Source organism: Durio zibethinus, chromosome 28, assembly GCF_047325235.1.
Source record: "Durio zibethinus cultivar Kanyao isolate XHJ-2024 chromosome 28, ASM4732523v1, whole genome shotgun sequence".
Taxonomy (NCBI): Eukaryota; Viridiplantae; Streptophyta; class Magnoliopsida; order Malvales; family Malvaceae; genus Durio; species Durio zibethinus.
In genome coordinates, this window is record NC_143189.1 from 2,189,160 (window position 1) to 2,208,899 (window position 19,740).

At 35.3% G+C, this 19,740-nt stretch overlaps 4 protein-coding genes across 5 annotated transcripts; 2 read left to right on the forward strand and 2 right to left on the reverse strand.

Moving 5' to 3' along the window:
- Positions 1 to 18: 18 nt before the first annotated feature.
- LOC111281169 (general transcription and DNA repair factor IIH subunit TFB2-like) lies at positions 19 to 5,459 on the reverse strand. Its single transcript, XM_022868809.2, has 15 exons — positions 5,103 to 5,459; positions 4,793 to 4,957; positions 4,551 to 4,619; positions 4,174 to 4,267; positions 3,892 to 3,992; positions 3,739 to 3,784; positions 3,595 to 3,654; positions 2,971 to 3,039; positions 2,610 to 2,693; positions 2,429 to 2,512; positions 2,223 to 2,308; positions 1,173 to 1,263; positions 945 to 1,025; positions 702 to 776; positions 19 to 611 (listed from the first exon to the last, which is right to left on the reverse strand). The coding sequence occupies exons 1-15, from the start codon at positions 5,213 to 5,215 to the stop codon at positions 477 to 479; spliced, it is 1,353 nt and encodes a 450-aa protein (XP_022724544.2). The 5' UTR covers positions 5,216 to 5,459; the 3' UTR covers positions 19 to 476.
- A 1,683-nt stretch (positions 5,460 to 7,142) lies between these two features.
- Positions 7,143 to 12,142, forward strand: ALN (allantoinase). 2 transcript variants are annotated; one of them, XM_022869134.2, is made up of 15 exons: positions 7,143 to 7,254; positions 7,603 to 7,696; positions 7,879 to 7,993; positions 8,186 to 8,259; positions 8,602 to 8,678; positions 8,770 to 8,806; positions 8,881 to 8,966; positions 9,322 to 9,381; positions 9,592 to 9,740; positions 9,888 to 10,014; positions 10,301 to 10,456; positions 10,545 to 10,655; positions 11,159 to 11,269; positions 11,365 to 11,463; positions 11,621 to 12,142. In XM_022869134.2, exons 1-15 carry the CDS (start codon positions 7,168 to 7,170, stop codon positions 11,621 to 11,623), a joined length of 1,386 nt encoding a protein of 461 aa, XP_022724869.1. In that variant the 5' UTR covers positions 7,143 to 7,167; the 3' UTR covers positions 11,624 to 12,142. The 2 variants fall into 2 exon arrangements, with proteins under 2 accessions (XP_022724869.1, XP_022724868.1); XM_022869133.2 differs by having other exon boundaries at positions 11,738 to 12,142.
- A 507-nt stretch (positions 12,143 to 12,649) lies between these two features.
- LOC111281390 (monothiol glutaredoxin-S17-like) lies at positions 12,650 to 15,999 on the forward strand. Its single transcript, XM_022869139.2, has 3 exons — positions 12,650 to 13,017; positions 13,146 to 13,220; positions 14,553 to 15,999. The coding sequence occupies exons 1-3, from the start codon at positions 12,838 to 12,840 to the stop codon at positions 15,759 to 15,761; spliced, it is 1,464 nt and encodes a 487-aa protein (XP_022724874.1). The 5' UTR covers positions 12,650 to 12,837; the 3' UTR covers positions 15,762 to 15,999.
- A 196-nt stretch (positions 16,000 to 16,195) lies between these two features.
- On the reverse strand, positions 16,196 to 18,599 carry LOC111281389 (Tetratricopeptide repeat (TPR)-like superfamily protein). Its single transcript, XM_022869138.2, has 2 exons — positions 18,223 to 18,599; positions 16,196 to 17,605 (listed from the first exon to the last, which is right to left on the reverse strand). Exons 1-2 carry the CDS (start codon positions 18,466 to 18,468, stop codon positions 16,367 to 16,369), a joined length of 1,485 nt encoding a protein of 494 aa, XP_022724873.2. The 5' UTR covers positions 18,469 to 18,599; the 3' UTR covers positions 16,196 to 16,366.
- Positions 18,600 to 19,740: the final 1,141 nt, after the last annotated feature.

The window sequence follows — 19,740 nt, forward strand, 5'->3', positions numbered from 1 at the left end:
CCATGATCTATTCCAAAATTCGGGAAGTGTTTAGATAATATGTATTATAATAATAAAGAAGGTATCGAATTAAAATTAAAGCCACAAAAAGAGTTGAAAACTAAGAACCTTGGATCTAAACATTGTCTGAAAACATTGCTTTGACTACTATATGTTGATATGGATATGACACAGGTAACCATTGACAGGTGATTCTGTCGAAATCTCCGCAAATACACACAGGATACTTCCCCCACCTCTGATTTCAGTGACAAAGATTGGAACCTGTCGATATTTGATTTCAGTCAAGAAAGAGTTGTTCCTCTCCCCCTAGTTATTCATATCAAGGCAGATTCAGGTTGACAGCCTCCAACCAAAGGGAATTTCAATTACAAACCACCCTGCTAAGTGAAGATTCCTAGCAGCCTTTTCCCCAGCAAAACTTTGGACAATCCCTTTCAGCGTGCAGTATCAGGAGATTGAATGATGAACAATCTCTACTTGTTTCCACGAAGATGCTCTCGCATAAGCATATGAATCTCCGCCTTGACAACCATGCGCATTTTCTTAGGATCCTCCCATAGTAAGCCACAATGCACTCGAGCAAAGTCAGAAGCAGCCTCGAAGACGTCCTGTCCAATAGACGACATGAACTCCAAAATATGATCACAAAATATTCAGTAACATCGGAATATCACTCAAATCAAGAAGTTTCAGATTACCCTTGAAGGAAATTCATCATAACAATGAGCAGGAGTCATCTCAACTCTATTCAAATCAGTTTCCCACAATCTTATCTGCAACAAAGAGTCATTTCAAAATTAGAAAGCGAGAAACGACATGAACATCTACTTTCTTACTGAAAATAGCAGGCTCAATATGCTTCTGTAGATGTCAGGATGTATAGATTTAAATGAATTGATCACATGATAGTGCCACAATATTTAAGATAATAAGTGTGTAACCTGATCTGTGACATTTTCAGGTACAGCTGGTGTTTTTTCAGCAACCCGAGGATGTGCGTTCTGCTGAAGGAACGTAATTATCTGCATTCAGGGGTTACACAAAGCAAATGAAGCTGCTTAGGCTAGGTTGGATGACTTCAGATTTTATTATTATCAATAGTGTGATTTCTTGCTTGTCCAGATCCTGCAACTTGGGAAATAAAATAGCAACTAGAAATCGATACTAACCTGCTCAGCTGTAATGCCATTTTCAAAAGCATTATAAAGACTTTCTTTTGTTATTGCACCAACTATGAGGTTGGGAAGTTGATACTCTACCCTACAGATTTGAGCACATTATTATTTAGCAAGAAATCAATAGTGAATATAGAAGTAATAAATATTAAAATTTTAGAAGAAGCAGGTTAAAGTGGTTGGCTATAAATGGCAATCAGCAGATTGCAGGTGTCAAGAAGAGCCTTTGGGCATTCAGTGAATAGATAATGAAGTGGAGGAGAACTAGAATCAGAAGAGAGAAGGATTAATCAGCTATGTTTTGAATCAAGCAGAAACTGCTTCATCATTTACTTACTAAAAATTTATTACTACATTTTATCATCTTCTATAACTTTTAATAGCATCAAATCAATTTGTAATACTTTTTACTGTGGTATTGAAGGAAAAATTAATTTACCATCAAAAGGTTGTGGGTGTATTTCCACCTATTGGCCCCAAAGACCCCGAATCTTTGAGGAAAATAAAAATTTTCTGCTTTTGACACTGGGTGATTTCTTGCTTGGAATCACTCTTGAAAATGATATTCAAAGGTATCACAAGGGAAGGCCATTTTTCCAAAAAAATTAATTATTTATTTTATCACTTTGCTCATTGTTTGAAGATTGTTTTGTTGTTATTCCGACTAAATGCAATTTGGCTCATTTATAAGGCAACCAATACAGCATTTTCCAAAAAGCAACTGTGGGAAAACACTTATTTACAGCTGGTTGTAATCTTGTAATTTGTATATTTATATTTATATATCTAGAATTAAGTATTTATATCTTTAGAATTAAGGACAAAAAATTAGGATAGACAATCGCTCAATTATAGGATTAGTTTTTAGGAAGATTTAGTTTCCTAGTTTAACCCCTAGTTAGTTGTATATAAACCAAAGATTCTTGTATAATTCTTAATGAGCAGTTTTTCAATATATGTTTAGTTTTTACTCTTAGTTTTTCACACAGATTTATTTCTTAGTTTTTCCACAGCAACAACAATCAAGGATTCACTACCTCATACCTTGAAAATAGACGTAAAATTTCACAGTGTAACTTCGATGACGAGTATGCGTACAGCCTAAAGTTTGTTTCGACAACAACAAATCCCTGGGGCAAAATATAGCAAAAGAACTGTATGAGCAAGAGTAACCCAGCTAGAGAAAGCCAAGATAACAGCTACTACAATCAGAGACTATGTATTCAAACAAGCAACTTCTTTAACCATACCTGTTTCCTTAATGATGAATCAGTTAAGCTCACTGAAAGATTGGTGGTTAATTTAGTAGGTATAAACCAACTCTCTTTCCTGCCCTGAACATATGCAAATACCTCAGAACCATCATAAAGCATTACTTAAAACAGATACTCCATGTATTCCCATAAAAAGAACAGCTTTAATTAGGAGAACCTGTTGAAGTTTGACCAATCCCAAGTCTGCAAGGTCCTTGATCATAGCCCTCTGGTCATCAGTCAGTGTATTTAAACTATATGCCTATGACAAGGCAAAGCAAATTAGTCCAGAAAATGTCAAAGAAATTAGCTTTAAAGAACCTCAAGGAAAGTCAAGAAAAGCATTACCAAAAGGGAAAAAGCTTCTATGCAAATAACAAAGGACAACAAAATGTGTAAGCAGTAAAACCTGAAGATTAATGTAGATTCTGGCTAAGACAACACAGATTAAACAAATGGCAAGCATAGACTTCTTCCAGCAAAACTTTTCAATGAACAAGTATGCATGAAGATAAAAGTTACAAATCAACAGAGCATACCTCACCAGTGGTATGAAAACTAAGCTCTAGCAGAAATGCAATTAAATCAGCTTGGTCCACACCTTGCTCCTGTACCAAAGAAGAAAGACTAAGCATAAGATACAAACACTTGCTACAAAATGACAGAACAGGAGTTGCATCAATGACCTTAATTTCATGTAAAGAAGGCCATAATTTGGGACCAACTTTTATTTTTCCTTCATTAAAACGGTCAATAGATGGATCTGCCCATCCACAAACACAGACACAATGATAGATCTATAGGCAATGGCCAGAAAATACCTTTCTCCTAGCATTAAAGTGGCTTTCATGACTTATATATGAACACCTGATGCACAATGGCATACACAAGCATATATATATACATACAAGCTCTAGCATTCTTCCACATATGCACAGCCTAAGATACATTCTTGTATATGAGGAACAAACATACTGACAAAACTGAATCGAAGTTCTATGTACCAAAAAAAATACTGAATCAAGGTTCTGAACTGGAAAACAATGCCAGATAAAATTTGACAATAAATCCATTCCAATTTCCCCTTTCCAAGTACTTAACAACACAATATCTGTAACAAACAAATTCCATTGAGAACACCAAAAAGATCTCATGCACGATACCTCTGAATTGGAGATATATTCTCTGATAACATACCAAAGCTGAGCATTTGTATCCATCAGCTGTAAATTACAGATGAGAAGTAATCTTAGGTGACAGGGAACCAAAAAAAGATGCAAAAGGGCCATGGTTTATATGATGCACACCAAGAACTGGAAACCACTCTCAGTTAATCTTGGAACTTCTTTCTCTCTGCAGAAACAGACACATAAACAGTATGATACCAAACGTGGGATGTAGAACCCTCATTATCTAATGCATAAAGAAATAAAGCTTAAGTGAATGGCAAGAAATAACACCTCTGACGTAAAAGACCACGCTGAAATATTCTCATCATGGAAGAGCTAAAGCTTGTCGATCTTTCAGCTTGTCCTGAACTTATAAGGTGCAGCAAGAAACACTGCTTAACAGAGCTGAAGAAGTAAGAAGCAGCTCAAACAATAAAACTAAACAATTGAGTAAATTGCAAAAGTAACATTTTACTTCACATACACTAAGTCAAAAACACAAATTCCTTGGGAACATATGGTTGAAATAAATTCTGAAATAAAACAATCGCAATAAATAGGTGAAATTCGCACCTCCCATTGCCCATGTGCATAGGCATCAAGTTCCTCCAAGGTTGGGAGTCTTGCAGTAACATTTGAAGGCATTGGTTCTCTTGGCAAAATCCCACTGCAAAATAATAGTCATTTATATAACTATAACAACAACAACACAGCAGAATGAATCTAATGAAATCACAGACAATCAACTACGTGAGTGATAGATCTGGCTGTAATTGATGTACTACCAATAGGAAAAATAATAGGAATAAATTTTAAACCAGCAAATTTGAAGGTTCTACAAGTATGCAAACTCATAATACACAACAAAGGGCAAAATTTTAGTCCCTTTAATATTGACAACTGCATATCAAGACAAGTACCATATAAATAAATTAAAAAAAAAGACTTACCCATATATCAAATGTTTCCTGAGGTTAGTCTGAAATGTGGAATTTAACTTGTAAGCGGTTTCCTTCTTCCTGCCAAAAAAAAAAGAAAGTATTGATTAATGCAAATAGCACATACAACCAATTTCCTATTATGCTTAAGCTGTTCTATGCTTCCTCTTGATCGTTACGGAGAAGTAGCCGCTTGATCTTATAAAGAAGCTAAAACTAAGTAAATGAAACGACAAATAATTGCAGTTGCTTACCTATCAATTACTTCTAACACTCTTAACTGAATCAACCGATCGATGGCAACTTTGTGCTTAGAGGATCCATCAGCAATCACCCACTCCTGCAACGACTTGGATGTTATTGGCACATCAATGTAGAGCATTTGTAACACGTATTTCTTCGCCAGAGGTGGCAGCGATCTGCTCCATAAACAAATGCTTCGATCAATTCAGAAATTCATTGGTTTTAAGGAGTGGTGAGAAGCATTCTCAACAGCGATATCCTGAATTTAAATTTAAAAAGAAAATAGTTTAAAAAAAAAAAAAGAAAGCAAGGAAGGAAGACCTGAGAATGGCTTCGCAAATGAATTGATTACGATAGAGCATGTCGAGCTTAATGGCAGGCAACGACGCCACCATGTCCATGAAATTCTTGGCGATAATCTTCACTTGAGGCATTTTTCTTCTTCTATTTACTTTTTCTTTTCTTTCGATTTTTAGCGTTTTGTTTTTGCACACTGTAAACTAAACTGAATCGGAGCACAAATCGAGTTTTGATGAATGGAAATTATTGTTTTCTGGTTGCTTCTTTCTCTGTAGCGGCCTGAGCAAGCTGTGAGGCAAAGCCCTAATTCTGACGTCGTTTTACACAATTGAGAATCCTTTGCATTCAGCGGTTCTTTCCCTTTTTTTTTTTTTTATTGAAAAAGGCGGAAAGTTGACAAGACGGTTGGGTCACTTGGGTGTCGGGTCGGGTATATTCGTTTTTAAGTCGCAAGTAGTGGGCCTAGTAAGCCGACTGGATCGACTAATTATTGTTTCCATTCGAGGCGGCTAGCTTATTTTTATTTTTTTTAAATATTTTCATTTCTTTTTCTTTTTTATTTAGCGTTAATAACTCCGATACACAAAATATAATGAGATAAAATAAAATAATATTATAAATTAAATTATTTTATTTTATATACAATATATATAAAGATTAAAATATAATAATTTATTTATTTATTAAAATTATATTTATTAAAATTTATATAATTTAATTATTGAGATAATTTTTAAGTATATATTTAGATATGTAATTTAATTTTATGAATTAAAAATAATTCTCTCTATTTTGAGAAGATTAGATAATTTTATACAAATAAAATATTAATTTTTTTCATGATTTTTATTATTCTCTTTGTATACAAATAAATATGATGTAAAATGATTATTATCTTATTCTATCTGTAATTTTATACATCATACATGATCGTAATATATTTATACTTTGAAATATTATCTTTTATTTTTTTTATTAATTGAAATATCTTTATATTAAGCTTTGTGAAAAAGATAATTTTTAATTTTAATGATTATTGTTTAAATTATAACATTTTCACATTAAAAAATATTTTTATGTTAAATACTTAACACAATTTGTTTTTAAAATGATTGAACAAAATAAATGAGAAGTGGTGCATTCTCTAAAAAAATGTTTTAATAAATAATATGTGATTTTGAGTATTACATGTCCCTTACATATATGAAATTTCCCTCCAATCACAAAATCATATATTGTACATGCAATTTTGGTTTTATTTTAATATTTTAACATATAAAACAATGTTATTGAAAAATAATATAATATGTTATCATTTGTTTAACAATGTTTTCTCTTATTTTTTGATAAAAAAAATTTAATTAAAAAAATTATCTCATTTTAAAATCAAAGTATGATACAGATTTTTTAAAAAATTATAATAAATTTATAAATTATACATAAAAAACTGCTGATATGGAGACGATATTCATTCTTTAATTAGAAAATGTTGATAATGTATAATTTTATTCTCTCTTTCATTTCCTCCAACATTTTAATTTATTTTTAAATTTCCCTTCCTCTCGTGAATCTCAAAGATGGGCAAATGGCTTAATACACATTTTGATTTAGTATATATTTCATTATTAATTTTCATGATTGGAAACAATTTATTTATTTCTTAAATATTTGCTTCTCAAAAAAAAAAAAGCAGATCAGTACGCGTCATCGGAGAGGGAGAGCGTACACGAACCAATGAAACGATTGCGTTTTTTACAGCATAGTATACTTGTCGATAGGTTATTGGGCAGTGATCTACACTCTCCAAGAGATTCAGTTCCTAACGGAGAATCTTCCTAACCAAATGAGCAATGATACCATTGCCCCATCAAACTTTCATCGACAGTTCACATTTCATCACAAATCCAGATGTAGCCATCGAGATAGCCCTTTGCGTTGCATTTTCCACGGACGGGTAACGCTTGTTTTCTCCCACTTCCAAGTTCGTGAAATCACACGTGTATCAAGATGTGGCAATCTCATTGGCGTTTTTATTTGGGTCTTTTATTAACAAGAACAAGAGAGAGAAAGTGAGAGCGGGAGAGCGATGGACTTGCTGCAAGGGAGGCTCTTGCCGCTGTTGACGCTTCTCGCTTCTTTTCTTTTCCTTTTATACATCCAGGATTCTTCCAAGGTTTCTCTTCATTACAGTCTAACTATTAAATGTTGAGTGTTTCTTCAAATATAATTTTATATTTGGCTTTTGTTTCTTTCATGATTCATCAGTGAGCTGACTTTTCTTTTTTATGAGAAATTGAACAGATGAAATGAATATTTTCTGATTTTTTACTTTCTTTAGATGCAATATCTAGAATTTGGGTTTAGGTTTTCGATTCTCTTTTTTTTTTTCCCCTTTTGAACCATTTATTAACTTTGCAAAAGAAGGATTGTGGTTTAAGGATCTCAAAACTAAAGTATTTTGATGAATTTTCATTCTTAATAACTATGAAGTGATTCAGTGATTTTGTTATGCTTTTGGCAGCCATCTCAAAGTGGTTGCAGTCTTCTTCCTCACAGTCACTATTGGATTGCAAGCAAGCGCATTGTGACACCACTAGGGATTATTTCTGGTGCAGGTATGTAAAACAACTGATTGCGAATAGAGTAAGAAGTTTTGCAAGAGGAAACATGGGAATCTAATTCATTATGATGGTGATATTATCCATGTTACCATAATGCTACACCTCCTTCTTTAACAAGATCGTTGCACTGTACTTACCAGTCGTTTTGCTTCTTTTCTGGATGCATAAATTGACAGTGGAGGTAAAGGGAGGGCATATCATATCTGTAGTTGAGGACAAGGATTGGAATGGAAAATCTAAACAAGTAGTTGATTACGGAAATGCAGTTGTCATGCCTGGCTTGATTGATGTGTAAGAGATCTTTTTTTCTTGCCATTCATGCTACTTAATAATTTATTCACAATTGGTCCGTTCCCCAAAATTTAATATCTACTTAAATTGTAAGCAATGATTGAGACATATAACTGTGCGAGCATGAAGTAGATAGGATCAGAGGAAAATCTATGATACTTTAAAAGATGCTTATGATTATGTCCATGGTAGGCATGCACATCTAGATGATCCAGGGAGAGCTGAATGGGAGGGATTTCCTTCAGGGACTAAAGCAGCTGCTGCAGGTATATTGGTTTACATGTATAATGAACTTGTATGAAAGGAGGTTTCCATCGGTTATAAATACAAAGTATATATTATTAATTCATCTTCTTCATGAGCAAACATTACAATTTCAGTAGTGGTTTTTTCTCTACTTATTTACCTATAGACTTTAATTGAAATGTTTAAATATTGGTTGTTCAGATAAATCTGTTTTTTGCCTCATTTTTCCTTCATGATCAACAAATACATTCATGTATTGTCAGTCCTTTTGAATTGTGTTAAATGGAATTCTTCTTTCTTATTTTTTGGTCTGCTACCCTGTATGCATACCCTTAACCATTTCTATTACTGCATATCTATAGGTGGCATTACAACATTGATTGACATGCCTCTAAATAGCTTTCCTTCTACCATTTCAACAGAAACTTTGAAACTCAAGGTATGCCTAGTAATCATACACATATGTGATAAGGTAATAGATATGCTATATATCATGTATTTGAACTTCATTTTTTCTTTTTTTTGGACAGATTGAGGCTGCAGAGAAGAGTATTTATGTTGATGTAGGTATGTTCCATGAACTGTACCTTAAGAAATCAATATGTAAAAGGCTTAAGTCTCACAGATATACCATTTACCAGGCTTTTGGGGAGGTCTAGTTCCTGAAAATGCATTCAATGCAACAGCTCTGGAAGCCCTCTTAAATGCTGGTGTCCTTGGTCTGAAGGTAAGCATCTAATGAGGGTGGTGATGATTCAGCTTTTCATCATTTACATAGAACAGGGTATCTATCTGCTTTGTATTTTCTGATACCTTTATGCCACCAATAATATTGTAAGAATAATCTTAGCATTATCTATGAAACTTAACTAATGCACAATCATTGGATGCCAGACATAATGTGCATAATGTTTTTTCAACATGTGAGCTGAGAATTCAATGACATCGTTAGAACTTAACCACCTTCATTTCTCCACCCCTTTTTACCCAAACAAAAATAAGGGGCAATACTCTGTAAATGTGGTGTTGATCATTTTTGACATCGAAATTTCATCTTACAACTATATCATTCTTGCTTGCAGTCTTTTATGTGCCCATCAGGGATTGATGACTTTCCCATGACAGATGCCACTCATATCAAGGTTTGTTTTTGAGACCTGAATTGAACTCAACAGATAGTAAAGCTGATTTTCCTTTTGGAAGAATTTACATTTGCATTTCTCCTCTTCTCTTTTTCAATTTTCTTTACTCTTGAGTAATGCAGAAAAGTTATATTGTCACTTGAATCAGTTTTTGAAACATCAGTAATGTTTAGGGTGTCTGCTGAAATTCATAACTATTTGCTGCTTTAGGCAGGGCTCTCTGTATTGGCCAAATACAAAAGACCTTTACTTGTACATTCAGAGATTCAACAAGATGTCGAAAGCCACTTACAAGTTGAAGATGGTGGTGATGATCCCCAATCGTATTCAACTTATCTTAAGACAAGGCCACCTTCTTGGTAAGTTGAATTTTCTTCTTTGGGAAGGGGCATGTTTAAATAATTCTATCAAAGGCTCAATGCTTCTATCCATGTTTTGCTGCATTTATAAGTCGTTGGATTGTATTCTTTTACATAGTTTAGTTTACTCCTTTATTTCCCATATAGGGAGGAGGCAGCTATTAGAGAACTTTTGACTGTCACAAAGGACACAATGATCGGAGGTCCGGTGGAAGGCGCTCATCTTCATGTTGTTCATTTGTCTGATGCCATTTCTTCCTTAGATCTTATAAAGGTATCTTCTATGATACCATGTCTTTGATAGAACTCCCTTGCTTGATCATCGCTTAATTTTCTCATTCTGCTTTCTATTATTCCAATTGCCAATAAATTACTTGTTGTGGACATTTCTGAAATTTCACTTCTAGTATGAATGGATAAACTTTAAAGTTAATCTGCTTTAAACTGTATTTTAATTCTCTGCTTAGTGCCTTTCTAGGTTCTTTTCCCCACGCCCTTTTTTTCCTCTAGGAAGACGAAGGTAATATGTTTTCAAGATGGCGTTTCTATGTTGTTGTCAGGAAGCAAAAATGAGAGGTGACAGCATAACTGTTGAGACTTGCCCTCATTATTTAGCCTTTGCAGCAGAAGAGATTCCAGATGGAGATACTCGTTTCAAGTGTGCTCCTCCTATTCGTGATGCAGCCAATAAAGAAAAATTATGGAAAGCTTTAATGGTATTACCAGTAATTTTTAGGGTGTTACTAGTCATCATAATTCTAGTTTCTTCAAACCTTTACTTCTCTATTATCTATTCTCTTCCAGGAAGGGCATATTGATATGCTAAGTTCTGATCATTCACCAACAGTCCCAGAGCTTAAACTTCTGAATGATGGTAACTTTTTGAGGGCTTGGGGTGGCATATCATCTATACAGGTTGGTGATTGTTCATTTACAGAAATATTATCTTAAGTAACGGTTTACTTTCTTCTCTATATAAAATTTAGCTACCATCTCACAGTAGCATTAGTTTATAAATATTACAACTCTAATTTTTGATCAAGTTTGGCATGTGAATTACTACAGCCCTCAATATTATCCATCTGGATTCAAGGTTCACATCTGATGAAAACCATTTTTGTCTACTTCAATTATGCAGTTTTACTCTTGGGAAAAGCTATTAAGTACCTATAGTTTGGTCAAGATAGTTATCTATATGATTGATTAACAGTAAGCCAGAACTTGACACAGTAATAAACTAAAAGCATAGGAAAAAGAATTCAGAAACTAAAATTAGGCAGTGATTAGAATTGCTTGTATGACTCTTCTTACTATCTTTTATACACCTTAGTCATCATTTTATCACGTTCTCTCTTTGATCAATATATACTCTTACTGGGTGTGGACTGATCAATGACATTCTATTGAGACATCTGCAGTTTGTTCTTCCTGTGACATGGTCATATGGACGAAAATTTGGAGTAACATTGGAACAGTTAGCTTTATGGTGGAGTGAAAGGCCTGCGAAGCTTGCCAGACAATATTTAAAGGTCAATTTGTTGAATTATCTTTTTATATGGACTTCCATTTTACTTTTAGATGCATTATGAATGAATAATGTGGAGATTATAACCACATTGTTTAGGGAGCCATTGCAATTGGAAACCATGCAGACATCGTCGTCTGGGAACCTGAAGTGGAGTTTGACCTCGATGATGATCATCCTATGTATGTTAAAAATCCGGTACGTATCCGGTATTCCTTGTGTCTTTCATTGTTTTCATTTTCTTTTAAGTGTTTAATTCATTCATAGTTTTGAGTGAGTTGCTATGTGCTTTGCTATGCATGTTATTCGTCCACCTATGAGATGCCTTACTTTCAGTCTCTTGTCGATTTGACAGTGAGCTTTTGCATAGCAGTGGTAGCAGGCATTATCCTGAATTCAGTGGCTGCGTATGTGATTCTTGTTCTCGGTTCCATCTTTAATTTGGAATTTCTTCCTCCCATTTGCTATGCAGAGTATCTCTGCCTATCTAGGAAAAAGACTATCGGGACAAGTGTTGGCGACTTTTGTAAGAGGGAACCTTGTCTACAAAGAAGGGAATCATGCTCCAGCTGCCTGTGGTACTCCAATCCTGGCAACATAGAAAAGGCAAACATTATTGGTTTCTCATAAACATCACCACAACAAGCAATCAATGAGAAGTGACAACAATCGTCCTTTGTTGTATTATACTACTACTTGACATCTTTCTTCCTAACATTCATGCCTTGGGCATAGCCGGGCCAATTTCTAGTAAATCATAAACCAAGAAAATGGGAAAAACTTTCCGATTATAAAAGAAAAAAAATATAGTATGGAAGAAATACCGATTGGATTTAAATAACTGAAATTGGTAAGAAAAAGCCCATTTAACTTAAAATCTAATTAGTAATCTTCATGCATCTTTCCACTCCCTTTCCCTCCAAAACCCTCCAATTCCATTTCTCTTGCACAGCCACCGCCAAGAAATGCCACCCTCCAAAGCGAAACCCTAAAATGGCATGCATCAGTGAACTTTGGAAATTGTATTTCTGACTTAGAATTCCAAATTTTGGCATTTTTAAACTCTACATATATAAGCAAGCAATCGTGATGGAATTTGAAAATAATTTGTATTACAATGGGTGTTTCTTATTTTTAATGTATTTGATGCATGAAAAAAGGATGATTTCAAATACTATATGAATATATGATAATTGCAATGTTAAATTTAAGAAAAAAATGGACTGGGGCTTATCATCATCGGTATTTGCTTAAGCCCAAAGCACTTATTGATGATGTGTCATACGACAGTGCCATGGGGCCCTGATTGTCAGAGCTTAATCAAATGACCAAAACCAACGATGATTTGATCAGTGATAAAATGGCGTTTAGAAGTCAACCAAACGGGAAATCTAGGATCCACCGTTTAAAAGCGTTATCAAAAGATGTGCAAAAAAGTAATTTGCTAAAAGGGGAAAAAAAAAAAAAAAACAAGGGTTCTAGGCCTTTGGCTGTCTCTTCTCAATTTCTCTTTGAAGAAGAAGAAGAAGAAGAAGAAGAATCCAACATCAAAGATCATTGAGTAACATAGTAATGGGAGGAGGAGGTGGTTCAGTAAAAGATGTGACGTCTAAGGGTGAGCTTGATGGCCTGCGGCAGAGTGGCGAACCGGTTATCCTTCACTTCTGGGCTTCCTGGTGTGAGGCTTCCAAGCACATGGACCAAGTCTTCTCCCGTCTCTCCACAGATTTCCCCAACTCCCACTTCCTTAGAGTTCTTCTCTTCCCCTCTCACATTGGAATTACCTTTTTAGGGATTAAATTTAAAATTTTTCGTTGGTTTTTTCTTTTTCCTTTTAAAAAAAGAAATTATTTGAATGGTAAATAACGACTATTTTGCAGGTAGAAGCAGAAGAACAACCTGAGATATCTGAGGAATACTCAGTTTCTGCTGTGCCTTACTTTGTCTTCTTTAAGGTAAATCTTTTGATGGGTATCTTTGTTTTTTTTTTTTTTTTGCTGTCCTGTAAATGGTAGGTTTAAATTTGTTTTAAACAACTTTAAAAGGGTATCAATTTAGCAATGAGTGTAATAATCACCTTAAAAAGTTTGCTTTTTTTTGGAATAAGATTTTGAATAAGTACGTTATGCCTATGCTTTTGAATTTTATAGTGTCTATACTCTATACGGATGGAAATTAGTAGCCTTAGGCTTTGATTAGTAGGGAGGATAGAAAGGAGTAAGGATGAAAAAGTGTTTAATCCGATGGTTGAGCCACAAAGCAGGAAAGTGGTATCAAGTGTAACCGTTGGATTAAAAAATTTTCCATCCTCATCCCTTTCTATCCTTCCTACCAAGCAGAATCCTTAAAGTTTTTGTTGTGATGTGGATTTGTCATGATTGAATATTGTTGCTCTCTTTTATGGCTTTTCCAAACGTAGGTAATTGGGGGTAAAAAAAGTGGATTTTTAAGGCAGCCCATCTATAATGGTGTCATCCCTGACTTGCTAGCATCGTGTTTCTATATGCTAGCGCATGCCACTGAAGTCAATTTAATTCATGAATGTACTCTGAACCAGTTTGTGGAAAAAAGAGGGAAAAAATCTTATGAAATAATGCGAATAGATACTTATTTCCTCAATAAATAGGTTGGGGAATTATCTTTAGCTACTTGTTCTTACACGTGAGATTTCTAGGCTAAGAGTTTTGCATTTGGTATAGTTGAAGACTTTCTATAGCTAGATAGATCTTTCAGTGTTAGGAGCCATCGAAAGAAAACTTATGATCATATGTGTACTGTTGCTTGTCATAAATGGAAACGTGGAAGCTTGGAGGTCAATTGCATTCACTCTAAGCTCATCTTGCCGGTGAGGGATGAGACTAATTGGCTTGTTAGGCATTTAACTTTATTTGCCTTTGACCTAAAGGCAATCATTTTTCCAGTTACTACTGTTTGTGGCTGGCCTATTCAATCATACCCCTTCTTTCTTCTTTAATACTGTCCTCAATAATTTTCTGTAAGTTTTGTTATGTTGCTGGGTTCATAAGTATTCTTTTTAGCTAGTTAGACATTCTCAGAAGTTTGAGCTTGCTATTGTTTTATCTCTTGTTTGAACTGTTTGTTACCGTGTTTACTGTCTTTTTCTGTCATGATTGGCTCTGAAATTTTCTCAAACCCCCCACAAACTAGTTGCTATGCTGCTCTTTCTTGTACTTTCGATGTTATTTCTGAGGTAAAAATGAATTTCTTTCGTTCTGTTTAAAGTTGTTATTACACTGAATCTGTATGTATTTCTTTGTTTCCATCAGGATGCTAAGGTTGTTGATAAATTGGAGGGTGCAGATCCTTCCAGTCTGGCCAACAAAGTTGCTAAGGTTGCTGGGTCAATTAACCCTGGAGAAGCTGCAGCTCCTGCTAGCCTTGGGATGGCTGCTGGACCCACTGTCCTTGAGACAGTTCAAGATTTGGCAAAGGAAAATGGTTCATCCCAGATGGGAAATCAAGTGCAACCTGGCCTTAGTGACACAGTTAAAGAGCGACTTCAGCAGCTGATTGACTCTCATCCGGTGATGCTATTCATGAAAGGAAGCCCTGAGGAACCCAAGTGTGGTTTTAGCAGAAAAGTTGTTGATATTTTGAAGGATGAAAGAGTCAAATTTGGAATGTTTGATATTCTATCAGACAATGAAATTCGAGAGGGTTTAAAGAAGTTCTCTAACTGGCCAACATTTCCTCAGCTCTATTGCAAAGGAGAACTTCTTGGTGGGTGTGACATAGTAATTGCCATGCATGAGAGTGGGGAACTGAAAGAAGTTTTCAGAGATCATGGAGTTAATATTATTGGGACTGACGAGGGAGTTGGTGGCATCTCAGAACCCACTGGTTTGAGTACAAACCTAGCATCTCGGCTGCGAAGTTTGATTAATTTAAGCCCAGTTATGCTGTTTATGAAGGGAAAGCCTGATGAACCAAAGTGTGGCTTCAGCCACAAGGTAGTTGAAATCCTTAAACAAGAGAAGGTTGATTTTCATAGTTTTGACATACTATCAGATGATGAAGTTCATCAAGGGCTGAAAGTTTTTTCAAATTGGTCTAGTTACCCCCAATTGTATATTAAAGGCGAACGTATTGGTGGATCAGACATTGTGTTAGAGATGCAGAAAAGTGGTGAACTTCAAAGGATTTTAGCTGAGAAAGGCATCATTAAGAAAGAGACTCTAGAGGACCGTCTGAGAAGCTTGATTTCATCTTCACCAGTGATGCTCTTCATGAAGGGTACCCCTGATGCTCCTAGATGTGGTTTTAGCTCTAAAGTTGTCAATGCCCTAAGGGAGGAAGGTGTGAGTTTTGGGTCGTTTGATATTTTAACTGATGATGAAGTGAGACAGGGATTGAAAGTCTTCTCGAACTGGCCGACCTTTCCTCAACTTTATTGCAAAGGTGAGCTTATTGGAGGTTGTGATATTGTCCTGGAGCTGCAAACCAATGCTGAGCTGAAAGCTACACTGTCTGAGTAGGGTGGGCTTCAATTTGTTTAAAATAAAACTTTAGGACAATCCTTGGCTTCAATTACAGATCTTTCAGTCATCAAGTTGAATGTTTGTCAATTTACATTACTTAAAAGGTCTTTTTCCTGGTTTTAATTTGTCTTCAAACTCCCACAACTTATGTTTGGGTTATGATTAAGTAGTACTTCCTGTAATAGCACAATTTGCATCTTTTGAGCCCTGGTAAATTGATGAAAGCTTAAAACTCTGTTATCGGTATTGATTCCTGAAGCCCTAAAGGTTAAACCTTGTATTTTGGCATATTTCCATAGATAAAATTGATAAAAGTTCCAACAACATTTATGGATTATTTTTAGTTTTGAAATTCATTTTTATATAATTTTTTGTTTTTGTTAGAACAATTGCAAGTCTTTGTTATGACTGAATAAATGCAAGATTGTAACTAGGTGAAATGCTCCTCAAAAGCAGTGTTCAATTTGACCACTCTTGCAAAAAAAATTCAAAATGAACTAACAAAAAGAAAAGTACGTTCTAAGTCTGAACAGAAACTATGGCCACCAGATGGAATAACATGTATAGATGAATGAATGACGAAGAACACCGCCATTGGAATTTTAGCGAGACTTCATCGCCAATATCGTTTTTGTTTCTTCATCTTCATCTATTTTATCAGCTTTCATGGCCGCCAGAAGTTTATCCACTCTTTTACCATCTCTTATATTTGCCTTCAACAAGGCATGATACATTTTTCTGTCAACTGGAATGGTTTTCCTCAATGACGCTACAAAATCTTCCACATCTTGAATACTGCCTTCATCACCTAGCCAATCTAAGATGCTTGAAATCACCTTATGATTGGGTTTCCAACCCTTATTCTCCACAGTTACAGATAAAGCAGCCTTCACGCACCCCAAAGCTTTTTTCACCTGACCTTTATCTAGATAACCTGTTGCCACAACGCCCCAACTGTTAGGAGTGGTTGCCTTCCCTTTTTTCATCAGGTTTTCAAGCATCGCTTCTGCCTTTTCATGTAGACCCTTTTTAGCGTACCCAATAATGGCAATGTTTGGTATCCGAAAATCATAATAGTTGCCAGATGATTCCCACTCTTTGAGTACTTTCTCAGCTTCTTCAAATTCATCAAGCTTCACAAGAGATTGCAGCATGGTAATAAAGTCCTTATTAATATACCTTTTACAAGCATCTTTCTCTAGACCCCATAACCTCAAGACCTCAGCTTTATTCCCCAAGCTTGCATATAGTGATATTAGATGATTGTAACCAGTTCCATCTTTATTATCTAGCTTCTGTTCTGATTTTTTAAGAGCATCAATGGCCTTTTCAGTAAGACCTGCTTTTATGTAAAAATTGGCGACAACAGCATATGTGTTCCAATCCATCTCAATCTGAGGTTGACTCACCATCTCTGTTAAAATTCTTTCCATTCCCTCAATATCAGACCTTACACCATAGGAATTGATGCAGATTCTGTAACTGAAGTTGTCAGGGGAGACTCTGTTCTCTTTCATCTCCATCATTACATCAGGTACCTTCTCATGCATTCCGATATTTGTGTAGAGGCACATGATATCATTGTATGTAAGAGTTGATGAGGCAAAACCCAACTCCTTCATTTTTTGCAAATGAGAGAGGGACTTGTCTGTCTGGCGCTGCCGCACATAACAGTTGAGAAGAGCACCATAAGTCTTTTCAGTTTTATCTTGGTCCTTCAGTTTATCAAAATAGCTTTCTGCAGAAAGAAATCCACGAACTTTACCAATGAGATCCAACTGCACAGCATGTTCAGTAGAAGAAAAGGCACAAAGACCCTTCTTATTCATCCATTCAGAAACCTGGACCCGTTAGACATCAGAAAGTAACAGATTAGAAACAAAGTTAGCCTTGACTTAATCATTGCAACATTCAATTACCAACTAGAATTGCAATTCCTTACTGAAATTTCATGCCAATGCGTATTTGACCACTACAAACTAAGAAACCGGTATCAAACAATTTAAAAATCCAGCTACTTGACATAATGAATCTTACAGCAACAAGTTTATATCTCCACTTAAGGCATCAAATATAGCATCCAGCAATAACTGAAACCATGCTCAAATCCCATTCTTCTAAAATTGAAACCTTTTACTCTCCTATCTGCTATGTTCATAATTCTAGTCAAACACAGACTCTATTTTGCGGGTGAAAAGTTGACTCCATGAAAACAAAGCCCCACATTTTGCTCAATCATTTCCATGACTTTCAACTAAGAAATTTCCACATTATTTCACGGCAACAATTTCCCAAGTTCATAACATGCTAGTCAGCTAATCAAATTCAATAGCATGCCCTGATAAAATTCAAGTAAATTTATGAAAATAACTCTAATAAATATATGGCAAAAAAAAGGGGGAAAATGACACTAAACGAAACTCCAAACAAAAAAAAAAAAAAAAAGGAAGACCCAAACCTCAAGAGCTTGAGTGAAGCGCTTTCGTTTGCGAAGATCGTGGATGATGCGTTGAAGCTCAGCGACTCGAACGTTGTTCCCATTTTTAAGCCAGTTTTCAAGCTCAGCTTCAACGCTTTTGTCAGGGCTTCCCAAAGGGCTGATTCTGGAATACAAAGTGGCCTTGTTGACCCTATTTGTATAATAAAATCTGCTAATCAACCCATTTTGGGTTAGGGATTTTGAGAACAGCTTTGTCGAGTTCATGGTTTAAGATTGTTCAAGGTTATCCTGCCGGGGATTTCGGGAGAGAGATAGAATAAAACCCTACGTGGGCAGTTCTTTCAAGTAGGGTTTTGGGATCCTTCGGCTTGTCTGAATAATGGGTTTAGAAGAAATGGGCCATTACCAGTTAGGCCCATTGCAATTGACAGCTAACCGGAAGTTATTGATTGTACATTTTGGTACATTTTGTACTTGAAGAATTGTCTAGGTCAGGAGCTTATGGTTAGCAACTTCGCATATTTATGTTCATTTTTTCCATTAGCTTCAGAGATTATTTACAGGAAATTGATGTCTTGTATAAAGAATTGAATTGCATTTGAGAAAAAATGGGACTTTCCTTTTGGCATGTGTTAATCAAAATCTTTTCTCACCAATCATGCAAATGAAAACTGGGAAACCAAATCCATCTACTTAGCTAGCACAACCTTTCTTTGTGATTAGTATTTCCCATGTGTTATACTAAAAACTAGCAAGATTGAACTAACACAAACATGCAAATATATCATATAGAGGGTGGAAATTATACTTTTGTGCATTTAAAACATTTAGAATGAAAAAGAGTCGATGCTTAGTTCTGATCAGTTGTTTACTTTCAATCAGTTATGAACAAACCAGCAGAATTATGATTGGACGCAAAGGAATGAAGAACAAAGCCTATTTTGCTGAATTATTTCGGTTCAGGAAATGAAATCATCTTCTCTCTTGTAGCTCTGAAATCATTAAGATTCCAATTCTCAAAGCCAGCCAACCGCTAAGCTCTAGACATATAGATTACCATTTATCCCACTTTATTTGAAGAACGTCAGATGGAAAAAATGATTGATATGCAAGTGGAAATCTATTCAAATTTTCTCTTACCCTTTGTCTTTGTTAGGTTGGAACAAAAACAATATGCTTGTCTTGTGTTAGAAGAAAATGGTGAAGAAACTTCGGCATGAAACACAGTTAATAAAACAGTTCCAAGTCCTAACAAAAGTGGAGGCAGGCTTTAGTGCTTTTCGGGGCCGTGCTTAATTGGAAGTGCTTCTGATCTAACATATGAAAAAGGTTTTGCCAGTCAAACCAATGAAAGCAATGCCCATGAAATCAAAACTAGCCAGTCAGCCACCCACCCACATGCCCAGCACATTTTTTTTTTTTTCTTTTTGTCTTGTCATTAGATTTTCTATTTTCTTTTTGTCTTTCACCTATCCATCCATGTGTTTCTTCTTCCTATTGGAGCCTGAAAAGTGCAAGTTATGAATGAATCAGCAT